Consider the following 21,337-nt stretch of genomic DNA (forward strand, 5'->3'; position numbering starts at 1 on the left):
TGGCTGGAAGTGAGCTACATTCATGTAGCAACAGGACAGACCTAGACGCTTTCTGGTTAAAACACCAGGAGACAAGGCTGCCACACTCTGCTCACCGCTCCAGCAAGTTCCTGCTAGGTCACACTGGGCAAGAGAATAACTTCATTTTCCCATCTGTTAAACAAAGACAACGCTTAACTACTCACAGCAAGGTAAATCAACACTAACTGCCCACAAACCAGAGACATTCAAGCTGGGGAAGATGCAAGGCCTACACAAGTAGAAAATAAAAGGCAAGCACCTGCCCAGCCCCCCACCTCCCGGTCTTCCTATTCATCGTGTTAACAAATGGCTCCTGTTGGCTGGCTTGATACTAATACTTCTGTCTCTTTTAGGGACAAAACACCTTGTTAACACCCTGACTCGCAATGCTCTGCAGAAGCTGCAGAAGGAAACAAGGAAAAAAAAAAAAGAGGAGAGAAGACAGACCAGCTGTTGCCATTTCCCAAGCTCGTGCCCCTCTGCTTCCTCCCATCTGTTCCAAAACCAGCTTAAGCACAGCATGAGTGGCCCCAGCTCAAGCCTTCCCTTGTGCCTCCTCAGAGGCGCACTGGCCACTTGCTGTTTCTTCCAACAAAACCATTAAGAGCTGGGGAGGGGAGAGATGGGTCTCCAAAACGCTCAGGGGCAGGAGGAGCAGCCCATCTCACCGCAGGAAAACTCCAGAGAGGAGACCAGACCTAAGTCACAGCAGGTGCTTTCCTCCTCCAGGGCTGCACTAGAGACCAATGCCCTTCTCATTCACCTTCCCTAGGCACACTTCAGATTTTTCAAAATTAGTTCACCTAGCTTACTTAGAGCGCTTTGAGATCTTTGGCAAAAAGAGACAGGTAAGTAGGTATTGCTTAAGATGGGCCTTGGACAGCTGACTGGGACAGCTGTTTGAGGTGACTTACCAAAACAAGCTCTCCATTTCTGACAGTCCAAGATTACTACACTTATGCTCTGCATGGGTCAACTCCTATTCACGTGGCAGGAGCCTCATCCAGACACAGTGAAACAACTTGTTACAGAAAGAAATGCAGACTATAAACAGCACTGCATTAGCAGATAAGCCATTTCTGTCACAGGTTGCACTTCAAATCCAGCATGGTTTTGTGCACTTCAGTTGCTTTAAGAACAGTTTCACAGTACTGAAGCTATTTACACACAGAAAATCGCCCTTATAAACACTTTTCACAATCGGGTAGCAATGGCTAACAACCTCAGGTGTATCAGTAAAGCATATGAAAGAGAAACCCAAAGCACCTGCTCAATCTACTCTCAGCTTGAGTTGAAAACTTAAGTTAAACAGGGCCAGATCTAAATAATTTGTTATTAGCTTCCAAAAAAAAGATCTGAGACTAATGCAAAACTAACTACCACTATCAATCTTCCAGGAGAGAAGATTTAAAGTATCTTTTTTAAAATACTAATTGATAGGTCATAAGTTCATACAGTGCAGGACAAAGTACTACCAACCTGTGGAGAAAATAAAACTTCCAAGTTAAGAGCAAATTAATTTAAACCAACTACAAGCAAAACACTACTACGCACAATTCACATCATGCCGACAGAAGATACTGCCAGAAATCAGAATATTTAATACTGTGGCCGACTTTTAAAGAAAGCTGAATAACACTCAGATGATCAGCATGAACATCCACAACTGCTGTTAAGATAAGGCCAGCAAGATCTCATACACTCGCTGGATGGAATCCCATTCCCTGTCCTCCTGACACAGCACTACATGCTGGACTAGGTCCGATGCAGACTGCAAGAAGTCGAAGGGAGGCAAATGAAAGAGGTACCATAACTTTGGTTACTCAGTTCAAGTTAAAACAGACTTGCTAATCAACTATGTGATCCTGCATATTTTAAATACCCAAGTCTGTCTCAAAAGAAGGTGCCAAAACATGTCAAGACTGCTATGCCACTGAAGTGGAAGAGAGTTTGAGGCACACGTGACATCCCAAATTGCACAAAGCATTCACATTAAAACTGGTGCTTTCTTCCGATCAGAAAACACACTTTCAATACTGCCACTACCATTGTACTGTGACTGAAAACAAAAAACCAGCACTAGATTTAAAATCCAAGAATTCCAACCTTGATATTGTGGAACACTCAATGTGCCATCCAGGTCTTCCTTTTCCCCAAGGAGAAGTCCAAGATAGCTCTTGAGGTTTGGCAGCCTTCCACAGGGCAAAATCTCTACCATGTCGTTTATCAGTATCAACTGCCAAGATTAAGTGATTTGTTAATGGGATACGTCTCAAACACAAAAAAATGAGCAAATGAAAGCAAGTGGAAATGTGCGTTTAGTGAACTACTCAGATTTTAATCTCTTCCGCTTAACTTTTCCTGCAATATTCCACCCCTCCTCCTTATATAGGGCTTCCAGTTTCTCTATCAAGCAATTGAAAAAAAAAAAAAAAAGCCAAAACAAAACACCACAACAATATGTTAAATTAGATTTCTGCAGGCTAAAAAGATGGATTCATGGAGTCAAGATTCTTTAATACATCCTATCCTTTTAGCCCTTTTGGCCTTCTCTGGTTTTACATCATTTGCTTAGTTACTTATCAGCCAGTTTCCCAGGACAAACAGATTGCACCACAGCAGAAAAGATAACAAAACCAGCCTAACTCAAAACCCACAAAGAAAGAAAAACCCTACCATTTTTTCTCTGGGACACCAGTTTCTGGATCAGATTCTATAAAACCAAGAACAGGACAGAGATGAGAACTAAAACTATTCTTGGACAGCAGCAACCTTCTGGTACTGTTTTCACCAAGGGCTTCTCTACAAAGGTCTCCTCCTCCGCTGTATTTGTTGCTTCCTTCACTACACAGCCAAGGATATAGTCCTTTTTGCCACAGTACGGCAGAGAGGACGGTTCATCTCTGCTGGCTCCTAACTCCCAGCTGGATACACACCGCTCCCTGCAGGAGCTACAGAACAGGGTGCTGGACTCTGCATTTTTTTGCTGACAACTACACGACCTTGCATTTAACTGATGGAGGAAAATACACCTATTTGTCTTGAAGGGATCCAGCTTGGCAAGCAACTCGCACAGTTTTAAGTTCCCTTATTTAACACCACTCATCTGTTTTATCAGCAGTTGATGCCAGATTTACTTATTTCCACTACTTATTTCAGATCGCTAACAAAACCACAGTGTATCACTGGGCCCAAACTAATCCCTGGTGCATTCCAGTATCAGCACATTCTAATGATGATTCGCAGCTATTTTTGGAGATCTATTAGATGGTCATTTTTCTTGAGCCATTCGGCTTGTGCTTTATTGATATTATAGAGTCAGTTTTTATTTTGAACATCATGCAATATTAAGGGAAGCACATTACAAAAATCAATTACACCTGCTTCATCATTCAAAATTGGCAAGAAAAAAAGGGACAGAAATGTAACCCTAGTTTTATCCACTGAATCTTCACCTTGGCTCTTTCACTAGCTTGCCAACCTCTGGCTGACGAGGATCTGTTGAATCCATCCCCGCTTTTGCGCCTTTTTTTTTTTTTTTTAGTATACTGCTACAAAAAAACCCCATTCTTCTTGTTGTGCTTGCTTATAACACTTTGTTATAAGCAAAACAACAGTCAAAAATCTTCAGAAATAACAGTAAATTCAGTTGCAAGTGACTTGAGGGGAAACAGGATAAGACACATAATCAGTCACAGCTGAGGCTGGAAGGCACGCCTGGAGATCACCTTGTACAACCCCCTGCTCAGAGCAGGCTCAGCTACAGCAGACTGCCCAGAACAGTGTCCACTCAGGTTTTGAATATCTCCAAGGATGGAGACTCCACAGCCTCTCTGGGCAACAGGTTCTTGTGTTAACCATCCTCAAAGTAAAAAAAGGTTTTTATTAGGTTTAAATGGAATTTCCTGTGTTTCAAGTTGTACCCGTTGCCTCTTGTCCTGTCACCAAGGACCACTGAGAAGAGCCTGGCTCCACCTTCTTTACTCCTCCCATCAGGTGCTTGTACCCAGGGGTAAGATGCCCCAGAGCCTTCTTTTCTCCAGGCTGAGCAGTCCCATCTCTCTCAGCCTTTCCTGATATCAAAGATACTCCAGTACCTCCACTGTATTTGTGGCCCTGTGCTGGGCTCTCTCCAGTATGTCCACATCTCTCTTGTACTGGGGAGCCCAGCACTGAACCCAGCACTCCAGGCATGTCTCACCAGCACTGAGCAGAGAAGGATCAGCTCCCTTGACCTGCTGGCAATGCTCTTCCCAGTGCAGCTCAGGAGGCCGTTGGCTGCCTTGGCAGTCAGCGACTGCCTCTAAGTAATCGTCAACAAAATGCATTCCCTCTGTGAGTTGTAATGCTGAAACAACTCCAGAGTGGAGCTGTCGGAAGTTTCTGGCAGCAATTCACCTGAGCATCAGCCTGCCAGGCATTTTCAGTAATTGCAAACAGATTTATTTTTTTTTCCCCTCAGTGAAGAAATATCGAACTTCAGCGTGCAAAAGGATGCGGGAGACCTGCATCGATTTCTCCAACACACAGACTCGATCAGACCCCACTTGCGGAAACTACAAAGAGGCTCAACAATCCTGCTCAGCAGCTGGGCATCTGCAGCAAAAAACACGCAGCCCAGGGTACAGGCACGCTCTAGCACAGAGACTATCAAGAGGTTGCTCACCCTCACACAAATAGGCTGTTTAGCAGCAGTCAGGTGGTAAGTAATGAAAGAAGCAAACTCACCCAGTTAGCATGCATCAGAGGAGCACAACTGCCCAAACAGTAACACCATAGATGAAGTCTCCCCGCATTTACCCTTGACTACCTCACCACTGGCTAGTGCAACATCTGAGACCGCCACCCCACTATGAAGTTTGTATATACCACTCCCAAGTACTTAAATAAAACTGGTTAAGAATCCTAATTGTTTTAAGGTACCAGAACAAGGGTATAGATGGAACCAAGTGTGAAAAGAGACCACCAAGTTGCCTCTTGCACTGGCAACAGTGAGTGTCTCAATAAATAATTACAAAAGCAACGTAGTCTTAATTAACCACAAAGCTAGCTATACACAACAGGTTAGAAAACTGTTTCAGACTGTTGAATGAAAGCTTACGCACAGATCCATCATGAGTTCCAGCAATGCATTAATACAAACACATTGGTGCCCTGAACTTACCTGCTTCCTCTTGGGTATCAGGATAAATAGTAGTTAATACTCCGTATCTTTTTCCCCAAGATTTAACATCAAAATAAACATTGCCTAATAGAAAAAGAAATGTTTAGTTTTATACAAAGATGGGGCACATTCAGGAGGACAATTCCCTGAAACCAAACCAAACCAAAATGCCCTTCAACTCCCATTTAAAAGTCTGATTTAGAAATTCAGAAATACTGCAAAAAGTAGTAGCAGATGTGTCCGTGTTACCAGCTTTCAGTAACCTCACTGCATGTGCTCATTCTGCACATAGCATAACTTTGTATTCTGGAGATCTCCCCCCCAGTTCTTCCCTGCCCACGCACAATCAGCAATCCCCTCCCTGACTGCAGTGCAGCCTACTGCTACTCTAGTTATAATGTTCTCTAATTTTAGCTCTGCTAAAAAAAAAAAAAAAATAAATAAGAAAATCCATGCATTGTGCTTTGCAGGCACATCTTTTGCAGCACATTGGAGATACCCACTTCCTGTTTAGAGCTAAGAGGTTCCCCCAGCTCTCCTGCAGAAGCCAGGCCAGGACTTCCCCACAGAAGCTTAGACAGCAGTTCGTTACAGTAAACAACTATACTAAGTAATGAGCTACATTTAACTTAGAAATTGAGTAATAGTTGTTCTGCCCACTCACCTCATCACAAACGAGTTGCTCACACCCTGCCTGTTAATCAACAGAAGGAAAGCCTGGCACAAGGTATCTCATCTGATCCCAAAACAGGATTATTAAGAGCGCTGATTTCCTGTATGTGTGCTGAACAAGGAGTTGCCTTGCTATAAGTCTTACCTTGTGAGGTCGCGTAAGCTTGTCCGCTAGCAATTATTGTTTTTATAAAGGAAATTATCTGAGGAATATTGTCAGTCACTCTCATATATACTGTAGGAGGAAGGACCTTAAAGAAAGAGTAACATCTCATTAGCCTGTATGAAACACACTGCTGACAAGTTCCTTCACTCTGAGAAACAAGCTTTAAAAGACATTCTCCTCAATTTTATCTTTAGAAAAAAACCAAGCATTGCAAGTATCACAGAAAGGCCATAAGCAGCATTTAAGACAATACACACACACAAAAAAAAAAAGGTTTAGGGTAGCAAAAAAAAAAAAAAATTCCACCAATTTTTCCCAGTGGCTTACTCCCTGCTTCTGACCAGCACTTTGGACAAGAAGCAAAGTCACCTGAAGTCAATGAAAAAATATTTCATGTTTCCTATGCTTTAGATCAGGCTACTCCTGCATTACAGTAAATACGTATTATCTGTGAACCAAGGTTCTAGTGCATGGGAAAAAAAAAAAAAAATTGTGTTCCCGAAGAAATTTAAACTTGTTCATTCCAAAGCTAGGGTTTGCTTCTCCCCCCATTTCCTTACTCAAAAGGTGTGCAATATCTTCCCAGAAGAACGGTAAAGTAAATCAGCACTCAGTTTCCAAGCAACGCTTTCTCACACAAGCAATCAATTTATTTTTTCAGATCAAACTGTCAAGATCAGATTCCTTACCAAAACAATTGCTTTAAAATACTCTTAAATTTAGAAGCTTGAATATCTGTACCTGTAAGGCAGCCATATCTCGCTTAAAGTCTTCTTCATAAATACGAGCAAGAGCTACTGGCGATATATTCATCTGAGAGAGAGAGAAGCAGATGAGTAAATCATAAATCAAAGTAATAATGTAAAATATTGCAATCTTTTATCAGAGAGTTAATAGCTAATTGGAAGACTTACAGAGCCCTCGAGGTAAAGAGTCAGAAAGGGTTATTAATCTGACATTTATGGGGAGGAGATGTAAGTTATAACTACCTTAAAAGTAGTATTTCATGTACTCTTCTGAATTGCCAAAATATTAATACGTATCTTTTAAGAGAAAGCAACCAAAGATTAAAATAATAAACTCCTTCCCTCTCTCATTTTCCTCTTGAGAGTGTCTTCCATTTCCAGTGACAAGATATACTACAGTGCACGGGACGTGAAATTCATTCAACTTACTGGCAGGGGACAACGATACCACCTACATGTCAGAAAGACAGATCAGAGACTTGCAGGATGAGACAGGATATTAATTTTCGGTGATTAAGAAAAATAAGCTATGTCGGCTGATGATGGTTACTCAATGATCTCAGTACAAGCCGAGGAAACAAACTGCAAGTCAGTGCCATGCTTCGCCAAGTGCGGCACTTCTCAAGCGCCTTCTCAGTGTTTCTCAGTCACGGGGCGATGGACAGCAACAGGCATCCTCACAGAGGTAACGAGAAAGTGCAACCCGAAAACAAAGAGACAACTTGCACATGACAAGATACTTGTTCCCAAATATTTGGAAGAGGCCAGGGCTTGAAAGATGCACAATTGCAAAATCTGCCCTAGCAAGCAAAAGCACGATATCAAAGCGTTTCAAGTGTGAGCTTTTACATCTTCTCTGAATGAAAACCTACTGGGGAGAAGACAACATACTGTCAGTCTCTCCAGCTTGCAGATAACAGAATAATTAACAAAGTAAATCCAGTTTCATCGCTTCCAATTCACTACTGGAGCATCTTTAAGGGGTCTCATTTTCAGACCGCAGGTGGGTACCACTATTTGGACAAGCTCCTGGACAAGGCAGGAGTTCTGGCGAAGACAGACCAGGTGCCCACCCAGCAATGAAACAAGGAAGATGCTCAGCACTGAGAAACGAAGACATGCTTCCGCCTACAGACCCCAGCGACTGGACTCATCTCCCTAGACAGCTCAGCTGCTTCTTCGATCAACAGACACAAAGGTGCCTGTAGGAGGAAGACAGGAAAATTCCTCACATCCAGATGGATGTTCAAAACACAAAGAGACTCATCTCTCTCTCAAAGGGCCACTGAGGGCATGCAGCATGCTCATCATAGACTAGATGCCCAACTGTCAGGTTTTGTCTAGATGAATCCCACCAGAGGATGGAGAACAAACTTAGGCATCTCGATCCTACCACTGTAATGCTTCAGATATAGAGGTCCCAACAACTAAATCAGGCTACTGAGGTAGAGGACTTGGCCACCCAAAGAAAACGTGCAGAGCAAGCATTTCAAAAAGTCACCAAAAAAAGCCATGAAACGATTATTTCTTAGAACTAAAGAATGCAGTAAATGAACACAAATTCTTTTAAAACATCATGTCATTTCCCCCTCCTCAAACATAAAATCTCCATAATGTTCTGACAATAAGGAAAAATTTTTAAATGCACACATAAAGATTTAAAATGCCTGGGGTTTTAGGGTTTTTGTTTGGTGGTGGTGGTGGCTTGGGAGTTCTGTTTTGTTTGGCTTTTCTTAGATGGCCTACTGCCTTAGAAAACTGTAAGTAAATGGACTAAGGGAACACACATGTATTTCTACAGGAGTGGTGTGCCAGTATTCATTTGAATGCAGTGCTCCATATTTAACTGCAATAGTAACTGTTTACTTAAAGATTAAATAAAAGTGAGAGCTGTCAAATTCTCTGGCTTCAAGAAACTAGCTTAAAGCTTACAACTGCAATTTGATCCAACACATTCATTGATGAGCCAGAAGACAGGAGTTACAGATTCTAAAAAACAAACCAAAAAATTCAGAAGGCAGAGTAAAACACAGAATACATTCTTAGTGTTTCAGGGCTGCATGAAAATAAGCGTGGCCAGCAGGATGAGGGAGGTGATTCTCCCCCTCTACTCCACTCTGGTGAGACACCACCTGCAGTGCTGCATCCAGCTCTGGAGGCCTCAGCACAAGAAAGACACGGACCTGCTCGAGCGGGCCCAGAGGAGGGACACAAAGATGACCAGGGGGCTGCAGCACCTCCCCTGTGAGGACAGGCTGAGAGAGCTGGGATTGTTCAGCCTGGAGAAGAGAAGGGTCTGGGTAGACCTTATTGTGGCCTTCCAGTCCTTAAAGGGGGCCTGCAGGAAAGGTAGGGGCAATGTTTTTAGCAGGACCTGTTTCGATAGGACAAGGAGTAATGGTTTTAAACTAAAAGAGGGCAGATTTAGACCAAATATAAAGAAGAAATTTTTTATGATGAGGGTGGTAAAACACTTGAGACAGGCTGCCCAGAGAGGTGGTAGAAGCCCCATCCCTGGAAACATTCAAGGTCAGGTTGGACGGGGCTCTGAGCAACCTGATCTGGCTAAAGGTGTCCCTGCTCACTGCAGGGGGTGGGACTAGATGACCTTTAAAAGGTCCTCTCCACCCCAAACTATTTTATGAAAAAGCATTTAAAAAGAAAATTTAAAAACTGTAATACTTTTTCACCAAGCTCAGCTAGTAAAAAAGGACTGATTAAAATCCAACTGAGAACCACTTACAGCCCCAGTCTTATCAAGACTTACCCCTACACTCAATACCAACTTTCATGTAGGTGACAAACTGACAAGACGGATAAAGCTGTCCAAGGTGTTGACGTTGCAGCTAGATGGTGCTTGGCACCTTTTGGAAACCGCCCTCAGCCTCACGCGTGGCAATCCTATACATGTTGCCTTTAACGACCGATAGCACATGCAACACTTCTCTAGAACTCAGCCAGCAGCCGGGAGGCCTCTAAGTTTCAGGTCGCTTTTGAGGTGCTGCAACACAGCCCTCCTCCCTGCCTCTCCCCCCTCCCACAACTCTGCATCCCTTTACCTCCTCCACATAGCTCTCAATGCCCAGCCGTCTGGACTCCCAGCCCCGTGACAGCCACGCTAAGGGACCAGAAATCTCAACATTTATTATCTACTAATTAAAACAAATAAAACTCAACAAAAAAAAAACAAAACCAAAAAAAAAAAAACCAACCACAAACCCAGGTTAATTTTCCTATGTAAGTAGCTGTAGAAAATACTAAAAGCTTAAGTCAAAGACTGCAGCAAACACCTACCTCATTGGCTCTTTTTATTATCTTGTCATCTATGTCTGTGATCCCCATCACCATAATAACTTCAATTCCAAAAAACCTAGTCATTATCCTTCGAATTATATCAAATCTAACATAGGAGCTGGAAGAGAAAAAAAACATGAGCTTTTAAACATGCAGTAATAAGTATAAACTTAAACAAAAATAACCAACAGCACTAACAGCCACAGGGACAATCCAAATACCCCACACTTGCAACTAAAAGGTCTTCAGTGCATAAAGTGCTTTTCCAAAACCAGTTACCACCTGCCCAAAAGTCAAGTAAATTTCCCTTGAACTGGCCTACCCTCTTCTGGCATTAGTGACACATTACATCAAATTTTCTGAGTGTTTTGTTTTGTGGCATCTCTTTATTCAAGCACCAAAGTGTGTCGGAAGCTACACGTGAGCCGGCAGAATCTCTCAAAGTGAACAGTAAGAAATAAGACACACAGATCAGATATTCTTGAAATACATCCCTCGGGCTTTGTAGATTCTAACAGGTTTTCAAAAGCCACAGGGCAGAAGAACAGGGAGAAATAAAACAGGGTTCAAATGAACTTTGCTTAGGGCTGAGTAACAACTACAGCTACCAGCCACCAACGAACAGTATTTCCTTCACACACCACCACAGACCTTTTCCGATAGCCAAGAACAGCTGCTCTGTGGGTTCTTTTATTTATACCTGAGAATAAACACTCAAAATTACTCAGGCTGTATGTCACAGGAGTATTTAATGCTGATAGACTGACATACCTACAAGTTGTACAGGGCTGCGTCAGCCCCTTCTGCTGCTCACAGGCTCTCCGCTTGGAATTCTCAAAACACACTTTGATTGAGTAAAACCCAATTATTAGGTGAGATATTAGAAGGTGACTAGGGTCTCTGCGTCTGCACTGAAATGCTATGAGGATCCTCAGCCTGAGCTGGTTTTGGAGAAAACAGAGTCCGAAAGGAGACTCACAGGTTCCCATTCCACCCACAGCACCATACAAACTGCAACTCCCGTGGCGTAAGCAAATACTGGAAAGGAATTTGCATCCTTCCCCTTAGCTGCAGGGACCAGGTGGCATTAAAGTTCAGATTTATGGATGTGTAATATCTTGATGAAGAAAAGTACTTTTTGCTGTTGTTGTTTGCACTACGCCCATGTTGAAAAAGTCTTTTTGAAAGCCTTGCTGCCAGAGATAGTTTTTAGCATTTTTAATGAATACCAGCTCACTGAGAGTAAGGTTCAAGTAACGGGGTGACACAATTCCATAAGAATATTAAATTGGTCTTTGGACCCTGTTCAGAGGAACAATGCCAGCATCAAAAAGCTTGATATTAGATTTAACAACCCCGTAGTCATAGTTCCCAGAGCAGACACAAATCTCACACTGTTCCCTCTCCTCTGATCTTCCAACTGAACTGATGGAAGAAACACTGGAAGAGCCAGAGCAGACCTCCTGACACCTCGGAAGGCAGGGTCCTTACCACTTCAGGACCAAAAAGAATAAAAACCAGACAGTTAAAATCAGAGGGGTGGCAGAGCAGGCACAAAGGACTGAATGAAATCTCCTCTCATGCTTGTTTTTACTCTTATTTCCAACCATTCAGCCAGAAACCTGGATGCCAAACAGGCTGCAGCTCACACCAGCATGGTCAAGGCCAGTCTCAGAATAGATGGAAAAGATGGCATTACCTGCCCATCTGCTTTTTTTCTTTGTATAGAATGAGCTCTGGATGTTGTACTGAGGTGTACAGAGCACCTCTTTCAAAAACTGGAAGCACGACATACTAGAGAAACTTGGATTATTTAGAGAAATAAGAAATCCTTGTGGAAGAGGAGGAGGAGGGAGAGAAAAATAATAATGCCATTACTTTCAAATTCTTCTCAAGGATCTCAAGCTCGTTTTCATTATTCATTTCTGCATTATTACCTGCCATATTTGTGGTGCTTGCCACAAGTCAAATGTAAGGAGGAGTGAAAAAAAGAATTCCAGTGGTAAAATACCATATTGCAAGAGTACAACAAAATGACAGTATTTTACAAGAGCGGTATGGTAGCAACAGCCATCACCCCGTTTGACTTCACGCTCTTTCCCAGTGCACAGCCTGGCTTGTAGGCCCCCTTCAGCAGCACGGATTTAAGCCGTGCCTACCAAAGCTCTACAGTTGGACCTAGCTACTGGGAAAAAATACACAATTTAAAAAATAAACAAATAAGATCAAGAGTGCTCCACCATCCTGGAGGAATCAGCTGAGCAATGGGATGTCAACACTGACACGTGCAAAGACTACATACGCTGGGAAGGAACAGCCAACCCCTCCCATGCTGGAGGATTTAAAACAATCAGAAGAGAGAACGGAAGGTCTTCGGCGCAGGCCTCTTGCCACACAGGGCAAGGGACAACACGCGAAGGTGCTAAAGAGGCAGCAGAAAGAGGGTAACACAGCTACTTATCTGCAAGATACACCGCTCCAAAGGCAACATTCGGCCCTAACTACTCTTTCTTAAATCAGCAAGTGAAGAGGTCAAACCCAGGTGGCACGGAGGTATGGCAAGCCTCTACATCAGGAAAGCCTGAAATTGTTAAGATTAGACACAGGGTAAGTAGAGATGGGTAAGAGAACAGGCGGAGCGAGCAAGACCTTCCTCCTCCCTCCTTTAATCAAAAAAGCCTGAGGGGAGGAGAATAAGGACAACCACTGGCAAAACCAGACATTCAAAAGCCACAGAGCGCTACAAGACCAGAAGGTCAAATTCTCCATCTCTACAAACACTGTGCTCTAGATCCACTATACCCCTTAGGATGGCAGCACTTCTGCAATTCCCTTCCCTGTTACGCCATGCCAGGGAAGACAGGCCCTACCATGCTAGAGAACCTCGACTGACTGATGAAGACAAGAAATTTATTAGTGCCTTTTTACACAGTTGCTCTCAAGTTCTAAATTGTTTTGTTTTCAACTTTAATTATTTCAAGCTAAACTGTAACCTAGCCTCTATTACAATACCTGCAGATTTAAATACACAAACTGCTACAATATTTTTTAAATATTAAAGTTCCCCTGCCCTGAAGGTACTAAGTACAAACAAAATAATTCAAGACATAGTTTTCTTGATTTTTAGATTACCAATAAAAAGCCAGCTTAGTTTTCTGCTAAAACTGGACAAAAGCAAGGAGGAAAAAGACACCACCACATACACACCACAGCATAGCAGCATTTAAGGAGAGGTTGCCAGCAGTATTTTTACAGGATTGGTATTTTAAAACTTCCCTTTTACAGACAGAAGGAGCAGTTGTGCAGTACTGTGACAGCCCAACATTGAGCAAAACTCGACACAAGTTTCTGAATGAAGCTGTGATGGGACCAGAAGCTGTGAGGTGCCCGACGTGAAAAGGGAATTACTCAAATACACTCTTCCAAGGAGCCAAAGGCATCTTGTTCTTGAAGAACCAGCAGACAGGAGACAAACAACCCACCCGGCCTCTCAAAAAACGTTCTTAACGCTTTCCACCCCGCTGTTCTGTCTCTGTCTGGGACGAGCTGCACCAACAGCCCCCGTCAGTGTTTCCTGAGGCCGAGAGGAAAAATAAAATGTAAGCCAACAGGATTTGCCCTTTGCACGGACCGGGAGGCGAAGCACCGGCACCCCGCAGCGGCTCCCGGCGGGGTCTGCCACCCGGGCGCGGAGTGTCCGCCACCGCGGCAGGCCTGGGGATGCCCCGCACTCCCACCGCCGGGCTCCCACCCGCGCCGTGCCCACGCAGGACGGGACACTCACACACCCCCTACACACCCCCGCCGCGATTCGGGACGCGACTCACCAGGCGTGCCCGAGGTGCGCCCGGTCATACACGGTCGGCCCGCAGCTGTACCTGCGGAGAAGGGAGGCAAACGGCGCTCGTCACCCCCTGCCGGGCCGGCAGCCCCGCGGCCCGGCACCCCCGCGCCCGCCCGCCCCGCCGCAAGGCGCTACCAGGTCGCCACTCCTTCCGCGGCCAGTACGAGCGGCTCCTTGCTCCGGCTCCGGCTGTTGTAAGCCACGATCCCGCTGTCCCGCCCCGCCGGCGGCACCCACTCCCGCCGCCGCGCCGCGCTGCTGCAACACCACCACCGCCGAGCCGCCGCCCTCCCCCCGCCGGGGCTGGGGCCGAGGCCGGAGCCGCACCGCCGGGCCGCCACCGCCACCGCTCCGCGCAGCATGGCCACAGCCCCCGGCCGCGGGCGGGGAACCGGCGGCTCCGCCTCTCGGCGGGGAGGGGACGAGGAGAACGGGCACAACTCGCCTCGCCTGTCGCCGCGACACCCGCGCCGCCTGTGCCGGGAAACAGCAGGCGAGGGGGGTAGCTACAGCCGGAGCGGCAGGAAGAGGCGGGGCCTGCGGGCTGAGGGCGCTCCCGGGCCGCGGCCGCCACCGGGGCGCAGGGTCGGAGGCAGCGGCCCGGCCCGGCCCGGTCCGGGCGGAGGGCGTCCCTCGGAGCGACCCCACGTGGTAAGTCCGGCGGATTAGGGGGGGGGCCTGGGGGCGCGGGGCGGGCGGTGGTACCCCGCTTGAATTCGGCCGAAATAGCGCGTACCCAGCCTTGTGCTTGAGCGCCAGTGCAGCAGCGCTCGGTTTCTTCTTAACGAGGTTTTGAGTGGGGCCGTCTGCAGGAGGTACGCGATAATTTCACAAAGTGGTCTCCGCTATGTCAAGTCAAAACGGGGGTGAATCTGTTTTACAGTGCCTTTCGGGCCAGGCAGCCTGTTAGCTCCTGAAAGGAAAACGTGGTGTGACATTCCCAAGCCGGGCTTAATAAATCAGAGTCTCAAAAAGCACTTCTGCACCCCCCCTTTACTCCCACGTGCCCGTGTCAAGTCCTGCCCGACCTGGCTATTTTAAAAAATGACATGAGGTGCTGCATGCTAGGTATGCGGTGAGGTACCCTGGGCTCTAGCCAGGGGATAGTCAAGGTCCGCTGCTTTACCAGTGCCAGGACAAGCAAAGGGTGTATGTTTTCTTGATGATGCATCCCTCACCTCGTGGATTGTTTTTTCTTTCTTTCAGAGCAAACTGAGGAAACAGCTTAACTGGCTGCAGCGCCTTGATCCACTTTGGAAATTATGAGCTGCTTACCTAGAGTGAATAACAGTATAATGGAACAGCCGTAAGGGTGCCAAGAGCCTTTTTTAACTGGCATCTTGTTTCCGAAAGTAACTATGAGCAGGTACCAAGGAAACAAGTGAGAACTCTACAAGCATATGTGATTTTTTTTTCCCAGCTGCTCTCCCAGCTTCTGACCAGATGACATCCTCAGCTGAATGCTTTGGGGTTGGTTTTTTTCCCCCCTCAGTTTTTTTACCTTCCCTTGGTAGATTGCTCTACCATTCATTTCCCCGGCCTCTGTGAGCCCGCATCAACTCCAGTCTTTGGCAAGGAGTACCGCCGGTTCACTGCCGTTTTTAGGAAGCATCCTGTTGGCACGTGTTGAAGTTGAGGCCTGTTAGCTCCAGCTGTGGCCACCCTCGCTCTTGCACGAGAAGACAGGGTGAAACCGCTGTTTCCAGCACGTGGTGTCTGCCCCGCTCCTGACCGCCTTCCTCCACAGGAGCCGCTAAGCAGGCTGTTCGGAGCGGAGCCTTTCCTGGTCTCCCAGACCACTGCGTTACTCGCCCGCTAAAGCATCTTGTTGGCCTCTGGGAGGAAGGTAATACTGAGTGACCGCGGCCCTTCTGGACAGGACGCTGCAGGGAATAGGTCTGCCTGTGGTGAACCACCTCACAGAAGTCCCTGTGTTGTTTCCTCTTCTATCTGCCAGGGACAGGTAGATTTTTCTCATGTGTAATATGATCATTTAAAAATCATTGCTTTTACATAATAATAGATGTCGGTCTACATCTAGCTTCACCTTAAAGAGTATCAGATATAAAGCCCTACCAGTGACAAATGTTTCCATTTTTGCTTAATACGCACTTTCCACGGTATTTTTCATTCAACAATCTTAACTTTTTGATCAAATAAGAAACCTATTTTATGGGCTTGCTAATTCGAGACTATGAAACTGAAGATACCATCCAACAGCCTTGGTAAATGTTTGCTTTGTATATTTCTCAGGAAGCTTCACAAGCCAATTATTTCAGTTTCCATAGTGAGCTGGTTTTGATGTCTTTGCCGTTTAACACACATCCTGTTAAAAGTTGTCATTAACTCTGTTGTCTTCTTTGTTCTGTAGGGTGCCGAGCGCTTTGACAGAGTCCAAATCAATACTAGGTTACAATGGATGTTTTTTAGCCTTAATTCCAGGTTTAGCCATCATGGATGAAACTGCCAACAGATCAGAAGAATGCAGGAGGTTTTTCTTTCCCTGGCGGTTTCAGAAGGCTTAGCATCTGTGCTATCCAGCCTGGCTTTGAGCATTTAGTCCAGAAACCTCTGCATCCTGCTGTAAAACATTATTTGCTGAGGGTAGGAGAGGCTACAATTATTAAATGACTGAAATAAACAGTTAACATCGTTCACGCTTGAGATTTGTTTTAATACAGTAGAATAAATTCAATGAAACGGTGGAAAGTATTCCTTCAAGCACTGAAGTACCAAAAGAATATAATTTCAAGTGAAAAGCAATACTAGTTCTGATGGATTAGAATGATGAATTATATATTTTAAAAATACCAATATTCTCAGAAACAGTTGGTCTACGGCTGGAAGCACACCTCTATTTACGCCACCTACAACTACCTCCCTTCCCCATACCCTTATTCCTGGCTTGGGACATGTGGAACGAGACAATACTCCTCTACCAGAGAGGCAGGAAAGCTGCAAAGGATGTTCTGCCTCCATCAGGTGATTCATCTTTGCTTCCACCTGGAGCAGAAGATGCCTTTAGAGGTTGCCAGCAGCCAGAACCATGGTAGGCCCGATGATTGACACCAGGCCCGGGCCTGCTGTACTCCTCCAGCACCTCTCTTTTCTGCTGAATAGGTCGCAGGAGATGCGCTCTGCAGAGCGGTACATCTCTCAGTCAAAACCCCACTGAGGTGCGTCTGTCTGAGTTTCAGGTAAACTTGTTGCAAGGGGACACCCACGAATATTGTGGGGTCATCTTCTCGCATTTTTTGTGGGAGCCACTAAGGCTAAAATTTCCTTTTTTAAGGTAAAGAGGTGACTCCCTGAACGCCTTAGAATGAATTTGTACATTTTCTGTGCCTTTATCTGCATGTGCAAGAAGGCAACGTTTCCCTTCTGGGCAAGATCAAAAGGGAAGATCTGGTAGAAGCACAGCTCTGTGTGCTCTACATCAGCAGCTCTGCAACACCCCCGTGGTGGGCAGGGAGGATTTTGGGGGGTTCTGGCTCACCTGGCTCCTCTCATATTTTCCAGTTTCCATGCCCAGGACTACCTACAAGATTTGTCCCTAGAGGTAAGATCTGGGCAAATCCCAGAGCATGTTTTTTATCGTAAGTAAGTAAAGAAAAATTAAGCTAAAAATTAATTTTTCCTTTCTGTTTATTATTGGGAGATAGATGCTTTGTAAGGTTTTAGTTTTCCCCCTATTGCTAAAAGTGCTGCATTTTTCTTCTAAAACATGACACCACACCATCTTAGAATTGTTGACAGAGTAGAAAGGCTGCATTTGTTGGGTTATCAAGAGCACGTTTCCCGTATCTGTAGCCCTGCTTGTCAGATTCTACTTAAGGAAGCTGACTCCAATAAAATAAGGGGGGGAAAGGTTGTGAAGACAAACTACAAACCAAAAGCGGAGATGAGCTAAATCCACTGCAGTCGGCTGAATCCCTCATGGTGCTCTGTAGCAGTCTGCAGTAACAGACACATTTTGACTTACCTTTTATAGTCCTTTATTTTTACAAAATCCAGGTGCTTATTGGCTTGTTTAAGAATCCCATTGGATTTTTTAAAAGAGAATAAAAATTGTCTTAAGCTTTTTACAAATGCTTGACTCAGAAATATTGTAGATGTCATGTGGCCATTCCCCCAAATATTCACAAAGTAAAGAGTATGTTTTATAGAAGAGAAATCATCTTGAGATACCTATTCTAAAAGAGCAATTCTGGGGAAATGAAACAACTGCAAAAGAAATTTCATTGGTGGACATAAAAGAAGCGTTCCTGCTCTTACCAAAAGCCTAGTAGGGTGGACCCTGAGGTTTTTTTATCACCATCTACTATCGTTCAGACAACCTACTTGCCAACTGCTCTAACAAATCCTGCCTGGTTTTCCTCAGAAGTGTTTGGGTTCTGTGCCACAGTTTACACGAACAAGCCTGAGGGTTGGTCTGAATTCGGTCAGGGGTCAGACCGGTGTCCTTGTCAGCAGTTTCCAGCTGTTGAGGTTTACCTCTCTTGACCTCGCTGTGGGAACACGTGGAGCCCACGGAATAAGCTCCCCTTAATCTGTGTTGACTCCATGCTGGGACAACTCAGATGTGCTTCTGCCTTGGTCTTGCAAGTTACAGTCAGAATTTTTCGCTCACCTGAAATGCCGGTGCTGTTGTAGCTCAGCAGGTGCAGCAGGTGCGAGAAAGAGATGGCAGCAGCCTGAAAACAGGCATGAAAAGAAGCAGCGACTGCAGCAGTCTTGGGACAAGCAGAGGAAGAGATGAGGAGCTGTATCCAGTGAAATACCCGTTTTCTTAAGCAGGGCTTGAGCCAAAAAAAAAACCCACCCCACAACAAAAGAGAGAGACAAAATGGCAGGCCTGCATTAGGTAAGTGTTTGGGAAGTTCATGAACTCTTTCACTGTGAGGGTGACAGAGCACTGGAACAGGCTGCCCAGAGAGGTTGTGGAGTCTCCTTCTCTGGAGACATTCAAAATTTGCCTGGGCGCATTCCTGTGTGACCTACTCTAGGTGGTCCTGCTCTGGCAAGGGGGTTGAACTAGATGGTCTTTCAAGGTCCCTCCCAACCCCTGACATTCTGTGATTCTGTGAAGTTCTTGAGCCTTTGCTGGGAAGCAGAAAAAGGACTGACTCAGCCAGATTCATTTTCCAGATTTTAGAATCCATTGATGCCACCTGGTTTGCTGACATGAACAGGTATTTCTGGCCCAAATACCTGTAAATGGTGTACACTGTCCAGTGCACAGACAACACACATTGCATGAAAGCCTGAACTATGAACTTGTCTGCTGGTTTTCATACTTGCAAACCTCAGCTTTGCACGTTCACCTTTTGCAGTTTTGTTTCAAAACATTCAACCATAAGCAAAACAAATAGACTTGTAAAACTCTGTTACTGTCACCCAAATAAGTACAAATTTAGCCTCATAAACAGACAAACAAGCACCCCCCCACACACACCTTATGTAACTGTAGAAGAGAGGGATCAAGCTATTAAATGGCTCAAAACCAGCAACTCATTAGGAGTAACTCATCTGATTCGTCTGTACCTATCAAGTTTAATGACTAACAATCAGAAGACACTATCTTTTCTAATAAATAGAGGCATAGCTGAAGCGATCACATAGTATTTCACATAGCAATGTTCAGCTAAGGCAGGGAAAGGAGGCAGCCAGAATTTCCTTGTACCAGCCTTCCTCATATATTCAGTATCTGCATTTGCGGAACATGTTTGGAGGTTTGGGATTTTATGTTCTTCGTATTAAAAATTCTGAACTTTATGCTGCTGAGCTGGAATAACCATAATGACTGGAATAACTATAATTACTAGAATATTTGTGTTATATAATATTTCATATATACATCATATGTATGTTACACAGTAGTTGTGAGCGTTGTTGATCTGGTTATAGGTTTCCTTGATTCCACTGCTGTTGAGTTTAGATCTTTAGTAAGGTAACAGCTTCCAGAAACTTCTGAAAACCCCAGAGATTTCAGTTTCTGAACAGGACAGATTTATTGTAAGCAGAGTGAAAGAGCTTGGGAGCAGAAGGAGGAGAGTTAGATACTTTATCTTCCTGTGAAGTATAGAAAATAGGAAGAAAATGAAGCCCACAAGTCTCTTCCTTCTTTGACGCACAACAGTCATTCCCTACATGTCTACTTGTGAGTGCTCCACCTGAATAAGAATTGGCCCCCTAATATGAAGAAAAGAACTGAAACTCCATTCAGAATCTCCCATCTCACCTACCGCGGTTCAGAGGCAAGAAGGCAAAATAAAGCAGAGGAGGAGAAAAGGCAGAGATGGTCAACGGGTGTCAGCTCCACATTTTCCAAAACTTTCCAACCTGGAGATGTACACATAGACCTGATTCCCCCCCTCCCCAGCTTCCTAAAACAATGGCTGACACACTGCTGAGCCTAGAGGGGGGTGCAGAGAGTAGGTATTTCTGGGTATAGGTATATTTGATTACAGCACCACGCAAAACACTAAGAATCAGCTTTGAGAACTCTGAAAGGGGACCTTCAAAGCGTACGCCAAATGCACTCTCAGGTGAACTCAGTCCCATCCTTGTGCAAAGCCCAATGATGGGTTTGTTTGGTTTTTTTAACTGTCACTCTTCTGGCAACATATGAGAGGAGGAAGCTCTAGTAGATGGCATTTTTGAGAGGCAGATGATAGCAAGCTCTCTATCCTCAGTGCATCCAAACCTATCAATACTTTTGAGCAAATTTCTGAAGCCTAGCAGGCCACAACTATGCTTGAGAGTTGTACCTTCCATTTTTTTTTTTTTGTCTGTAAGGAAGAGGGACAGAAGTTCTTGTTTAGTAAATTAGCAGATATCTTTACAAACTGATCTCTTATTTGTATGTATAATTACTACAGTGTGTCTAGAATGGTGGTTCACTTTTTTGCAAGAATGACTCTTTTTTGGACTCCCTGGAATTCTTTTCATATGTCTTGCCTCTACTGAGTCATAATTACTGGCTTGGGTTCTTACACTAGCCAGGGGACTGTTAACTACCTTTAATTGCTGACAGTGGCTCAGCCTATTCAAGGCAAGGGTGAAATAGGCTATAACTACCAAGGTGGTGCCAACAATTTAGAACAGGTGCTCCCAGGCTAGTGCTGCCAATACACAACTCCCTCTCAATGCCACCGTAAACCAGAGCACACAGGTCCAGAAACACTGGCTTGGAGCGCTGCCTAGATGCCGTAGTACTCATCATAATTTACATACATAAGACCTCAGGCTTTCAAGGTTTACATCAGCAAGTACACCAACTCATGGAAACAGAAAGTGAGGGGAAGAAAGAGAACTTACAGGTATCTTCATAAAATGAGCAACTGCCCTCTGAAATCTGCCCAAAGCAGTGGGGCAGGGTCGGTTCAAAACACGCTTAGCCTACGGTCTTCACTCCTCAGAAGTATTTC

General features: G+C 44.9%; 1 protein-coding gene and 1 long non-coding RNA gene across 3 annotated transcripts in view; one reads left to right on the forward strand and one right to left on the reverse strand.

Moving 5' to 3' along the window:
- The window catches only part of CARS2 (cysteinyl-tRNA synthetase 2, mitochondrial), a 38,750-nt gene extending 24,481 nt beyond the window's left edge, over positions 1–14,269 (reverse strand). For both annotated transcript variants that reach the window (XM_086476781.1, XM_086476772.1), the window contains exons 1-7: positions 14,043–14,269; positions 13,891–13,941; positions 10,064–10,181; positions 6,765–6,836; positions 6,003–6,108; positions 5,186–5,269; positions 2,128–2,257 (exon numbers count right to left, since the gene is read on the reverse strand). In XM_086476781.1, coding sequence (XP_086332907.1) covers positions 2,128–2,257; positions 5,186–5,269; positions 6,003–6,108; positions 6,765–6,836; positions 10,064–10,181; positions 13,891–13,941; positions 14,043–14,269 — 788 coding nt within the window. The remainder of the gene's footprint in view (positions 1–2,127; positions 2,258–5,185; positions 5,270–6,002; positions 6,109–6,764; positions 6,837–10,063; positions 10,182–13,890; positions 13,942–14,042) is intronic.
- Positions 14,270–15,604: 1,335 nt separating this feature from the next.
- Positions 15,605–16,562, forward strand: LOC147416230 (uncharacterized). The gene is made up of 2 exons (XR_015184230.1): positions 15,605–15,870; positions 16,279–16,562. It is a non-coding gene; the product is annotated as an uncharacterized LOC147416230 (long non-coding RNA).
- Positions 16,563–21,337: the final 4,775 nt, after the last annotated feature.

This window comes from Leptosomus discolor, chromosome 1 (assembly GCF_034619465.1).
Source record: "Leptosomus discolor isolate bLepDis1 chromosome 1, bLepDis1.hap2, whole genome shotgun sequence".
Lineage (NCBI taxonomy): Eukaryota > Metazoa > Chordata > Aves > Leptosomiformes > Leptosomidae > Leptosomus > Leptosomus discolor.